General features: G+C 34.5%; 2 protein-coding genes across 2 annotated transcripts; both read right to left on the bottom strand.

The window, feature by feature from the left end:
* Positions 1 to 2,511: 2,511 nt before the first annotated feature.
* Positions 2,512 to 4,672, bottom strand: LOC135833276 (uncharacterized). The gene is made up of 5 exons (XM_065346997.1): positions 4,418 to 4,672; positions 4,069 to 4,276; positions 3,806 to 3,913; positions 3,494 to 3,693; positions 2,512 to 3,401 (listed from the first exon to the last, which is right to left on the bottom strand). Exons 1-5 carry the CDS (start codon positions 4,475 to 4,477, stop codon positions 3,312 to 3,314), a joined length of 666 nt encoding a protein of 221 aa, XP_065203069.1. The 5' UTR covers positions 4,478 to 4,672; the 3' UTR covers positions 2,512 to 3,311.
* A 786-nt stretch (positions 4,673 to 5,458) lies between these two features.
* LOC135833275 (basement membrane proteoglycan-like) lies at positions 5,459 to 11,033 on the bottom strand. The gene is made up of 8 exons (XM_065346996.1): positions 10,792 to 11,033; positions 10,356 to 10,428; positions 9,024 to 9,116; positions 8,507 to 8,632; positions 6,581 to 6,771; positions 6,247 to 6,481; positions 5,969 to 6,165; positions 5,459 to 5,883 (listed from the first exon to the last, which is right to left on the bottom strand). The coding sequence occupies exons 1-8, from the start codon at positions 10,867 to 10,869 to the stop codon at positions 5,761 to 5,763; spliced, it is 1,116 nt and encodes a 371-aa protein (XP_065203068.1). The 5' UTR covers positions 10,870 to 11,033; the 3' UTR covers positions 5,459 to 5,760.
* Between the last annotated feature and the right edge of the window lie 1,602 nt (positions 11,034 to 12,635).

Below are 12,635 nucleotides of genomic sequence, written 5' to 3'. Positions count from 1 at the left end.
TATTACACCAGAAGATTTCTGTCGTATCCCAACTGGTTCCATTATGCGATACTCGAATAAACCAATAATCATCCGCAGTCTGTGTTCCATTTCGGTAGTTGAATTCGTAAATCGGAGAAAAATCACGCGATTTGACCGGAATATCGTACAATGTCGTTCCACGTCCATTTGTTGCATCGTTGTTGAGCAGATGAGAAACTTTTTCCACTAATATATCTTTGAGCCAGTAGTTGAAAATTTGGAAGTGTCCAGTTCTGTATACGTAGTTGGGGTGATCGACTTCACCATCTTCTGCTTTGCATTGAATCAACGCGACGTTGACGATCAAAACGATTGCGAAACCGAAACGGATCAACATGATTGTAAAATTCAGAATACAATTACGATACTTTACACTCGAATGTTTTTAATTTTAGTGTTTTACTATAGTAAAATAGGTATAGACAGTGTGAAAGTAAAAGTCACTAAACTTCGAACCGATTATTTGGTAAATGACAAACATCTTCGTATTCTCTTTATTTTTATAAGATTTTCAAATGCCTGTAACTATTACTTAATGAATCGAACAATTAGATAGTGTATGGGTAGATACATAAACGCTTGGTGTATTTTTAATGTAGCGTATCGTTTGATAATTAGGTACTCTTCCTACACGTGTAAAGTTGCGTAATTTTAATTTCAATAAATTTGGGAAATCTTTCAAGAAGCCATTGAACTTTTATCATAGATTATGAGCCTGGCTCGAAATTTTGTTTTAATCAACGTACCTACCCTACTTATGCATCTATTTTGATTGGTTAAAAAATTTATTTTGTTTAAATGTTGAACTGGGGTTGTTTTTGAATAGGTACCTACCTATGTAGATATTTGTATTTAAAATGGAGATTTAGTCGAAGCCTTTATGGATTAATCTGATCTAAGAGGACAATTTTTGCTATTTTATAACCTCGTTATTTGAGTCTTGATTGCTACAAAGAATCTAAAAATTGAAAGCTAGGAGAAATCGGAGCGATGAGTTACGGTAGAGATGATCGATCTTTGAGGGTATATCCTATATGAATAGTTCCATTATGCGATACTTGAAGGTACCAATAATCGAAAGTTCGTAATCGAATTCGTAAACAGCTGAAGTATTATGGGCTCCAACTCGGATATCAAACAATGTTGTTCCTTGTCCATCTATCCCATCGTTGTTAAGCAGATGAGTGAATTTGACTACGAATGATATCTTTGTGCCCATTGTTGACAATCTGGATATGTCCAACTTTATATAAGTAGGAGGCAGTTTCATCGACTCCATGATCTTCTGTATTGCATTGAATCATCGCGACAATCAAAACGATAGCGAAATGGATCAACATTTTTATAAAATTTAGGCAAAGTTAAACTTTTGATACTACACGTGTCGAACGTTTATAATTTCGGCGTTTTATTTTAAAAAAACGTCGAACAACTAGATAGTGTATAGGTAGATACTTACATAAACGCTTGGTGTATTTTAATGTAGCGTATCGTTTGATAATTAGGTACTTACTCTTCCTACACGTGTAAAGTTGCGTAATTTTTAATTTCAATAAATTCGGGAAATCTTTCAAGAAGGCATTGAACTTTTATCATAGATTATGAGCCTGGCTCGAAATATTGTTTTAATGAAAGTACCTAGCCTACTTATGCATCTACTTTGATTGGTTCAAAAATGTATTTTGTTTAAATGTTGAACTGAGGTTGTTTTTGAATAGGTACCTACCTAAGTAGATATTTGTATTTAAAATGGAGATTTAGTCGAAGCCTTTATGGATTAATCTGATCTAAGAGGACAATTTTTGCTATTTTATAACAACCTAGCTCCTTTGACTATGATTCACCAAAAATTGAGGGTCGTGTGATCGTCATTAAAATTCACGGAGAAATCGAAAATCGCGTTGGAGACTCCAAAATCACCAGAAATGGTGAAATTCAGTTTGATAGACTTGGTATTAATTTTAGGACAAGTTTTCACCTAGTATTTTCACCGAACAAAAATAAAGATATAGGTAGGTACCTATATCTTATTTATTAAGCATTAATCGCCGAAAATTGTCAATATTGGATTACCTATTGAAAAATTGACCAAAAATAAAAAAAATCAATTTGGGCAGCTGAAATTTTGGTTTTGAGAGTGTCAGCCAAAAATCGCGGTCCCCTTCAAATCAGAGCCTGATATCTCAGGGGGTTCCTTTGTGAGCAAATTTTTGTTATCAACTTATCCCTTTGAAAAGGAACGACCAAAAAAATCATGGTGTGTAGGCACCGGTAGGCTATGAATTTAGTAGCAATTTTCTTGAACGTAATAATTATCATACCTCATTTCAGTTGGAGCCCCAACAGTAGCACTTTCAACTTTTAAGGCAACATTGTTTCGTTTCACTCACTTTGCTTGAGAATTGTTAGTAAAATCGGTGATTAAACTCTACCTATCACTTCAAGTACCTATTTTGATTTGGACATTATGCAAATAATTACCAATATGAATAAGTATAGTATAGGTAGATATTTGTTGAGTAACCTCTAATTAATATAATCTTACATTACTTAGGTACTTATTATCAAAAACTTAGTGAATGAATGATTTCATCTGTTGATGTCGATTGAAAAGCTGCAACGATTTTTTTCCTTCTTTCCCTTTTTCAGTTTTTTTTTTGACCGATCTGTAACCAGAGATTAGAACTGATGGAACGGGCGTGGATAGTGAATGTTTCTTGGTCGATTCCTTTGCAACTGTTAAACTAATGTTGCGAGAACGAACGAAGAACGAGAACGAAAGAATATAACAGAAGAACAACAAATTTTGAGAACGAACGAACGAACGAACGAACAAATACATATATAAAAATTAATGAACCGAGAACGAAAGAACAAATTATAATTTTTTTGGACCAGGAAGAGCAAAAGAACAAGAAGGCTCGTTCCCTGCGTTTGTTTAGGTTATTTGTTCTCGTTGGCAATTCCAACCAGGCACACATCACATCAATAATTTTTAAAAATATTTTTCATCTTTTATACCTATTGAAAAACACTGTTAAATTGCAATATTCGGCGTAAAATGAAAAAAAAATTGTTTTTCTGATCTTCGAACGTTCGTAACTTTTTCAAGGTTGTTGGCTTAATGAGAAAAAAATTTCTCAATTTTGAATGTTTTTTCAATTAGATACTTTTTATATGAAGAACGAAAGACGAAAACGAGGACGAGGACGAGGACGAACAGAGACGAACGAAAGAACGAAACATTTGATTCATATAGGAATAACCCATCGACCTTGCAGCTTATGATGTTAATGGAACAAACAGACCCAGGAAAGAGAACAAGAATACATTCTTTTCGCAACACTGCTGTAAACACCTGCATAGTGTCCAACTGCCGACTACAAGGACATAAGTATAAATTAGATTAATTAAAACTTTTACATCGTGAGAGACTCTGAAAGTCACGTTATTATTCATTTAGGCTACGTACTTCGATACTTGGACAAGTCATTACTCCAGTTCCGTGATCTCCGGTCGATGTACAGTTCCTAGGGACAAGTTCCTCATTTTGATTCCATTCTATTTCTGGGATAGGTTCACCAGCACCATAAACCAAGCAAGTCATATTAAAAGTATCGCCTGCATTCGAAATTTGGTCTTTGGTAAGAATTTCCCAAAAGGCATTGCACCCTGAATAACAAATAGGTATCAAAATTCGAATAATAGCAAAATATTCGCAAATGTTTCTCTATGGGATGGTCCTCAATTTCTAGAGAATATCAGCCAGCTAATATGTACTTACAGCAATCGGCTTTATCTTTTCCATCGTAACAGTCGGCTTTTCCATCGCATAACAATTTTCTAAGAACGCAGTTTCGGCATTGGAATTTACCAGTTTTACAAGATGGTGCTGAATAAACGTACAAGTATATACAAATAAAAACAATCCACATAGGTAGGTATTCAGAAAAATACAGGAACAAAAAGTACATAGCTAAGTTGAAAAAATTAACCAGGTTATGAAAATAGGTAGCCTTGGACCCTTGGTAATTTCTATCTACATACTTGTCTCGTTGTCAGTCTTTGTAACACTGTCAATGTCCAAAGTCTCGTTGTCAGTCTTTGTAATACTGTCAATGTCCAAAGTCTCGTTGTCAGTCTTTGTAATAATGCCAGTGTCCAAAGTCTCGTTGTCAGTCTTTGTAATATTGTCTATGTCCAAAGAACCAGTATTCTCTGTCGTTATAACTTGGCAAGATTGCATATGAAAAACCTTTGGTAAAAAAATGTTTTCATTAAAAGTGATTATATGTACCTAGGTATTAAAATAGTATTTTTTTTAAAAATTACTCTGATTATGTTTCCGAACAATTTTTTTGTTTTTATTTTTAGTAAATGTATTTAATAAACTTACCGAAAGAATAACCACGAAGATCGCCGTACAGCTTCTACAACAATACTTCACTTTAAGCATTTTTAGTTCTATGTACTCGTATATGCTAATGCAAATTAAAATCTATCGAAATTATTATTGAAAAATACAATTTGCAACCTCCTAATTCTGCAGAGAACCGACGACGGACTCGCGATCAAATGATTATAGGTACTCGAGTTGCAATAAAGTGCGCAGGTAGAATACTTATTTTCAATCTTTTATATATGCAAATTGATAGTACTAGGTAAAAATGTTTTATGACGTCGTTTTTGTTTCCATTTACTTACTTACAGAAAATCTTGAATCACGCGCGATGCCGAAAACGGACAATTTACTGTAGGTAAATTTATAGATTTTTGCACGTTTTACTGATAACTGAGTATGAAGCAAATGAAAAAATTTTTTCCTTGAACTTTAATAACAATTCGTGTTTAGTGATACCTATTTTTTCCATATCGAAAAACCATCACCAAAGGTAGGTAATTAGGTATTGCATTTAAAAAGGATTGCGAACATTCAGACAGTCTCGTACGTGACCAAGGAGGACAAAGAGACGATTTTTTCCTAGCGGATGAGAATTTGGTAAACATGAAACATATTGTATAAGTAATCGAAAACAAACGTTTTTATGACCAATTAGGTATGGTTCGAAAAATCGAATAGATAATTAGGTACCTATTTGTACTTACTTTATTATGCATTCCAGGAATAATTTTTGTTTTTCACCTCGTAATGGGCTGGCATTTCGTGAGTAAAGTAAAATCATATCCCTTTGAGAAGGAAAGACCAGAAAAATTGTTTTGTGTGAATTACGTAGAAATTTCCTTGAAAATATCGAATCTAATTACGATTATGGAGTATGGAGTCCCACTTCATCTAGGAATTGTTAGATATTAAAATCGGTGATTCAACTCTATTTACCATTTTGAATGTTGGTAGGTATTTGGAATTGGACACTATGCGAATAATTACCAATTTGAATACCTACTTAAAGTAGATATTTATTAGATAAATAGACACTTTTAAAAAAAATGAAATAAAAGTGTATTTGATGATTAATATGAGAATAACAAATAATCTCTCCACTTACCCCTTACACACACCTGAGGGCCTGAGGGTTTACAGTGGGGTGGAAAATGGATGAGGGGGGAGGATGAATTATAATTTACAGTAAGTTACCTATAGTTACTTATAATGATAAAGAAAATTAATGAATAGATAGATAGACTTGATTGATAATAATACTTATGCAGAATCTAAATGCTAGAAATTCAAGTATAGGTATTATGTGTGTGTTTTAATTGAGAATCCTGCATGAATCTTCATGTTTCTTCTGGTTCCTTTTGATGAACCTTCAACGAATAATCGGAATCTAACGTACGAGCATATACAGTGAATTTTTTCGAATCGATACCTTTGCAACTGTAAACACCTTCATCTGATGGCTGAGAGGAAATAAATTAGATTGATTGAAACTCACAGTTAAGCACATCACGAGAGAACTTGAAAGTGACAGTATTGTTTACATACTTTGATATTCGGACAAGTCAATACTCCAGTTTTGTGGACTCTGGTTGATGAACATTTTGTGGGAACAGGACCACCATTCCAATACCACATTATCTCTGGGATAGGTTCACCATAAAAGAAACACTTAATCTCAAAAGTTCCACCTTCATCCATGATTATGGCACGTTCCTCTTTCTTCACAGCATGGATGTTAGGTGCTGAACAAGGATATATCGCATGTACAAGTTTTTTTTCCTAAGATGGCTTCTGTATAGTTTATTGATTAACGAAATACTTACAACAATCAACTTCATCCGTTTTATCGTAACAGTCGATTACTCCGTCGCAGCGGAATTGTTTTGGAATACATGCTTTAGTTTCATCACCGTTGCATTGGAATTCATCGGATCGACAAGATACTTCATGTTTATTTGGACGGACCACTACAGTATGTATAGGACGAACAGCACGGGCATACACAGTGAATTTTTTCGGGTTGATACCTTCACAGGTGTAAGCACCACTATCTTCCAGCTGAGTACAAATATGTACGTAAATTAGATTGAATGAAACTTACATCGAGAAAAATTCTGAAGCCGAAGGTCAGGTCATATAAGTAATTAGTTTACCTACTTTTATATTCCGACAAGTCAATACTCCTTTCCTTTTGATCCTGGTCGATGTACATCTGCTAGATACAGGTCCCTCATTCCGATACCATACTATCTCCGGGATAGGTTCACCATAAACTAAACAAGAAACTTGAAAACTCTCGCCTTCGTGTTTTTCTTCGACGCTTAAGCCCGCGCCTTTGCCGCGTACCACTGAAATGAACATCGCACTTAGGTACCTCTACACTGAAAGAAATGATTTTCAAAACGCTGTATTCAGTCCTGAAATTGATGCAATGGTTACTGCACAGTACAGTAATTTTCAAATTACCTCATTTTGATGTAATGATTACATAGTTCAAATCAGAGAATGCATCAAATAATGGAATGAGTACATCGCCAGGATGGATTTATTGCATCACCTTCCAAAATTAATTTCTATGTTCTCATTACATTTCTTTGGGGACTCAGTCCTGCAGACATGGTAAGGGTAAGGGCACCAATTATGGACCAGTCCGCAATATGGACCAGCGCCCGTTCTCGTTGGTAATTGGCGCAATCGGCCAGGAAAAAATGTATTCTGATGTATTTTTCATCAAAAAAACGAATGAGATAAAAATTACAACTGTAAACTCAAAACTCGCTGAGAAATTTACAAAAAACTGTTTTGAGACACTGAAAACTTTTTTTAGTGTGTTTTTCAACTTTTATTAAAATATATATGTGGTGTAATTTTCTAAATGTCAATGATGTTTATGATATCAAAAAAGGATGTAGTTTCTGCTGGAGTGATCAGTTTTTGCTAAAAATGAGAGTATGTACAGAAATTTTTGGTGCAAAGTTTTTTTTTATGGGGTGCGCTAATATGGACCACCTGTGATATTGAATTTTTTACTCATTTTTTCCAGCCACTGAAAAGGGGAATGCTTGAAATACTTTTTTTTGTTCATTTCTACTAATAAATATGATGTTTTGAAACGTAAAAATATGTTTATTTTGAAATTATTCTTTAGGTGGTGGATATTAGGTGTCCAAAATTTTGAACTGTCATTTTGACACTCGTCATTCAACAATTTGAAAAAAATTATTCAAAATTAACCTGAACTGCTGAGAATAAGTTTTTTTATTCATTTCTACAAATAAATATGACCTTTTGAAAAATGTGAAAGTATGTTTATTTTGAAATTTTATAGGTGGTCCATATTAGGCGTCCAAAATTTCGAACTGTCATTTTGACACTCATCACTCAACAATAAAAAAAACATACTTAAAGTTGACCTTCACCCCTGAAGTTTTGTACAGTGTTGGTGGAAGGATGGAACTTCATTTTAAGCCTTTGTGGAGGTTTCTACCTCCTATAGTTTTCAAGTGGCAATCCTCCAAAAAAAAGTGGTCCATATTTGGTGCCTCTACCCTTATTCAGAACATCATTTGGTGGGTAATAGTTACATCGTATAGTAAGCAATGATTACATTCCTTAAACATGGCTGAGAACCATGTAGTGATTTACTGAATACAGTAAACGATGTACTGAGTACATCGTCAGTGGTAAACATTCCCAAACAGTGAAAAACTTATGAATACTTCGAGGGCCTGAATCAAATATTCTACTCGCGGCCATGTCGTTAAGTGCAGGTAGTTGGGCGGAGAAACTTGAAATTGATAAAAAAAAAAAATATCTAAACCCACTTTTTAAATACTGTTGCATAAAAACGATGGAATGGTTACTGCACTTCTGTGTAATAGTTACTTCTCTAAATGTGTACTGATTAATGCGTTTCATTCCTATACCAAAATTACCGCGTTTTAATGCACTGAGTGCATCGTTTTAATGTAACTATTGCTGTTTATTTCTTTCAGTGTACCTACTTATGAATAATTTTGTAGGATGGCTTCCAGTTCCTTTACAAAATATCAGCCAGTGATTAGGTACTTATTGAATACTTACCAAGACAACCAACTTCATCCGTTTTATCGTAGCAGTCGATTTTTCCATCGCAATGGAATTCTTTGGGAATACATGCTTTTGTTCCATGACCGCTGCATTGGAATTCACGAGGTCCACAAGGGTGTCCTGAATAATTAAAATCGTGATCAAATGTGTGGCTCTATTGTATACCTTACTCAAAAAAAAAAAAAAAAAAAATGTTCGGAGGTAGGTCGGTACAAGTAGGTATAAAGGTGAACTATCTACATATCGAGTACCCCTGAGAAAGTTTTTCATTAAAAATATAGGTTGGCAACGTGAAATAGAGGCATGTGATTGGTGGAATGTTATCTCTCCAGTCCAACAACCAATCATGTGCTTTCATTATTATCATTCACTGTGACCAACCAAAGTATTTCAGTAGAAGACTTTTTCAGGGGTACTCGATATTTCTGGGCACCCTGTATGAGGCAGGTAGGTTAGAAATAAGATCAGGGATATTATAGGTAGGCTACGCTAGGTATTTTATAATTCTCACCGCAACCAAGTTCATCTTCGTCATTAGGGCAATCGCCTATCCTATCACATACTTGACGTCCGCTAATAGAAGTGCCATTTTCACATGTAAACTCTAGAACAAAAATACAAATTGTTTAGACCGCCAAATAGTACAAAAAAATCTGTTCCTTTTTTTCTAGAACTCCGGAACCCAGTTTTGGGTCATTCCATGTCAATTCGACCAACAAAATGCTATGTATTTTGAAAGTCATGTCTTTGGATTTCGCTCAATTTTTTTTACAATATCTACCCACCCAGTAAGTAAGAAACCCGCAATCAGTTTGGTCCCAGGGGCGGGTGGGTGGGGGGGGGGCTAATATTATTTTCACATTGCCTCGAGAGCGCATGCCTCCAAAACTATAATATTTTGATCAAAACTAATTTCACAGTTCGAAAGGGTACTGAATTTTGAACTTTTTAAGCATTTTGAAATTTTCATAATTTAAATGTTGAGCTTTCAAATTGAAAGTTCAAATTTCAAAATGACGCTATAAGTGGGAACTACCATTTAAAATTCTAAAAAAATTTCCATAGATGTACCTTTTGATGCTCTTTCGAAATATTCAAGTTTCGAGATGAGATCTCTGAATGGCGAGGGAGCACCCCAACCCCCGCAATTTTGGGCAAAAACTTTCGAAAAAAAATCTGGGGCATGTGATATATCGAATTGTATGTTTTTGGTAACGCTGAATACGAATATGACGTTAGACTTTTGATTGGACCCCATCCACGGCCCCCAGCACCTCCTCAAAGGGGGTAAAAGTTCAAAATAGGGGTTTTTTCGTGCGACACATCAAATATGTAGTATGTTTTTGGGGACGCTGGATACGAATATGACGTCAGATTTTTGGTTGTATCCCATCCACGGCCTCCAACAAATTTTTTGGACTTTTACTAATTGTGGGAGGTTCTGGGTGCCATGGGTGAGGTCAATTTGAAAAACTAAGGCTATGTTCGTGTTCAGCGATATTGAAAACATACTACTTTATGTGGCACACGATTGAAACCATTTTTTTTTAGGTTACTCCCCCCCCCCCCTTGGGAAATAATGGAAGCCCCCCACTCACCCCCTGGGGGAGCTGGGACCAAACTGATTGCGGGTTTCTTACTTACTGGGTGGGTAGATATTGTAAAAAAAAATTGAGCGAAATCATAAAACATGACTCAAAAACGTTGGTCGAATTGACATGGAATAACCCTTTTGTATTTCAGTTGGGTAGATACTGAAAAAGAGACCGCACTTGCTTAACTGAGTTCTATAATCTTCCAATACCTAGGCATGTACATAGGTAAATAACATAGGTAGACATACTTGATTCTACAAACATGACCAAAGGTCCTTCATCCGCTGTAGTCAGAACTTGATAAAACTGCATGCAAAAGACCTTAAATGAAAAATTATTCTATGTAGTATTATTACAAAAATGACGATCAAAATAATTGAAGTAGATACCTACCTATACAACAAAATGAAACTCGCGCTTGATCATATTTATAAATACCTACGTGGCACGATTTTCCAAAATGGCTTCTGTCTATTTTTCAAAGTTTTTTGGGGAATGAAAAAATCTGGTCATGCGCGTTTAACTTAATTCCGATGACTTTACCTATCACTAATAAAGCATCTTCTTTGACAATTGATTTCGCCTCTATTTGACTACATATTGGCCGATTTTGTAGTGTTGCGAACCATAGAGAGATCAAAAAACGTGCCTCAAAAAAAAAAATAATAATATTGATTAACTTACCAATAGTGCAACCACGAAGATCTCCGTACCGTTTTTCAATAACGAACACCAAGTACGACAATACTTCACTTTAAGCATTTTTATTCGTAGTACACCAATGACAATCAAATATTTTCAATTTACTGAACTTTATTACTTATTAAAATTTTATAGGAATCCGAACTGAAAGTTCGTAATTCTTCTAATGCATCGCTCTATACGGACTCGCATGTAAATGATTAGATATGGTATACTGAGTTGTAACAGAAATCACAGGAAAGATGAGATATCTATTTTTAATCTCGTGATGCAAATTGCAAATTACCCATACATGCATAAAAGTATTATGTACTTTATGACGCTATGACGTTGTTTTTTCAATTATGTACCTACAGGAAATCGTGAATCATTTGATTCTGATAATTAGAGAATGGATTTTATTACATGTTTTTATCCACAAAGATGATTGCGCATATCACTTGGATCTTTGCGTTTCATACGATTTGGAGTCGATCAAGCCACATTTTGTTGTTGCATATTTTTGTCATAAATGTATAAAATGTTACATTTTCAATCTTTCAAGCGCATATCTTAGCATTTTTAAGCAGCATTTTTTCAACATTTTGGTAAGATTTTCGAAATTTTATCGTTTTTTTTTTTCAAAAAAGCGCCACTACGGAAAAATGCCAAAACATACTTACCTATTCAGATTTTTTTTTCAAAAAATGAAAAATTATTAAGAAATAATTACTGGATTAAGTACTGTTATTATGATATTTTAAGAATTTAGGAGTGAATTACCGAAAAAAACAGGCTTTCAGGAAACCACTGAGGTGTCCGCTTTCGATTTCAGAGGGAATTCGATGTTAAGAAAGGGCATGGTCTGAAATTTTCCAACCTCTAAAACCCTAATTTCAATTGCTCAAAATTAATTTCTGAGTTTTACAGTGAGGTGTAGGTACGCTGATGCACTCGATTTCGTTATAAAGTATTGCACCAAAAGTTTCTTTTCGTATCCCAGGTGGGTCTTCTCTGCTACACTTTAGGGTAATATACCTACCAATAATCAAACCCAGCTAGTAATCCGTTTTTGTAATAGAATTTGTAAACAGAAAAATAATCGTGGACTCTGATTGGAATATCATACAATGTCATTCCTTGTCCATTTAATGCATCATTATTCATTACCAACCAGATGAGATAGGTACCCTACCTATCTACTTTATCCACGATCCACGAATAAATCTTAGTGCCAGTAATTGAAAATTTGAAAATGTCCTGTCCAGTGTCTTGTACCAACGCGTAACTGGTGTGATCGACCTCGTAATCTTCTGCATTGCTCTGAATTATTTCAAAAATCAAAACGATTGAGGTAAACTTAAACTCAACAACATGATTTTTAAATTAAACTCAAAAAAATGCCTACAGTGTGATTCCCAACACTTCTCGTGTTGAACTGATTAGCGACTAATGACTATAATAGTGATAAACTTCAATACATTCTCGTAATTTTTATATTTTAAATACTTTCTTTAATCCATGAGACAATTTGGACACATGTAGATTGTACGTAAGTAGGTATTTTGTCAATTCAATTCTAAACTGCTATCTCAAATCATTAGTCTTACCCCAAAAAATGGCTAAAATTTTGATTTTTTGCAAACTGTGACATTTTTGAAACTTTCAATACCTAAGTAAGTATTTATCGTCACATTTTTGAATTTCAATCAGATTTAAGAGACTCAATTTTGACATAGGCGAGAATAATGACATTTTTTCAACAACAAAAAAATGTCATAAAATTTCGAAATGTGCGATTGAACAACTACAACTTGTATTCCGATTATCTACGCATTTTGCGAACC

The sequence above is a fragment of the Planococcus citri genome, chromosome 1, assembly GCF_950023065.1.
Source record: "Planococcus citri chromosome 1, ihPlaCitr1.1, whole genome shotgun sequence".
NCBI classification, from domain to species: Eukaryota; Metazoa; Arthropoda; class Insecta; order Hemiptera; family Pseudococcidae; genus Planococcus; species Planococcus citri.
This window is presented reverse-complemented; position numbering and strand designations above follow the sequence as displayed.

Coding starts and splice junctions, on each gene's coding strand:
- LOC135833275 (XM_065346996.1), bottom strand. CDS start 10,869: ATGCTTAAAGTGAAGTATTGTCGTACTTGGTGTTCGTTATTGAAAAAC. Junction 9,117..10,355: donor GGTCATGTTTGTAGAATCAA/GTATGTCTACCT, acceptor TTTTTGTTCTAG/AGTTTACATGTGAAAATGGC. Junction 8,633..9,023: donor CGAAGATGAACTTGGTTGCG/GTGAGAATTATA, acceptor TTAATTATTCAG/GACACCCTTGTGGACCTCGT.
- LOC135833276 (XM_065346997.1), bottom strand. CDS start 4,477: ATGCTTAAAGTGAAGTATTGTTGTAGAAGCTGTACGGCGATCTTCGTG. Junction 4,277..4,417: donor TCTTCGTGGTTATTCTTTCG/GTAAGTTTATTA, acceptor TTTTTACCAAAG/GTTTTTCATATGCAATCTTG. Junction 3,694..3,805: donor AAAAGATAAAGCCGATTGCT/GTAAGTACATAT, acceptor TTTGTTATTCAG/GGTGCAATGCCTTTTGGGAA.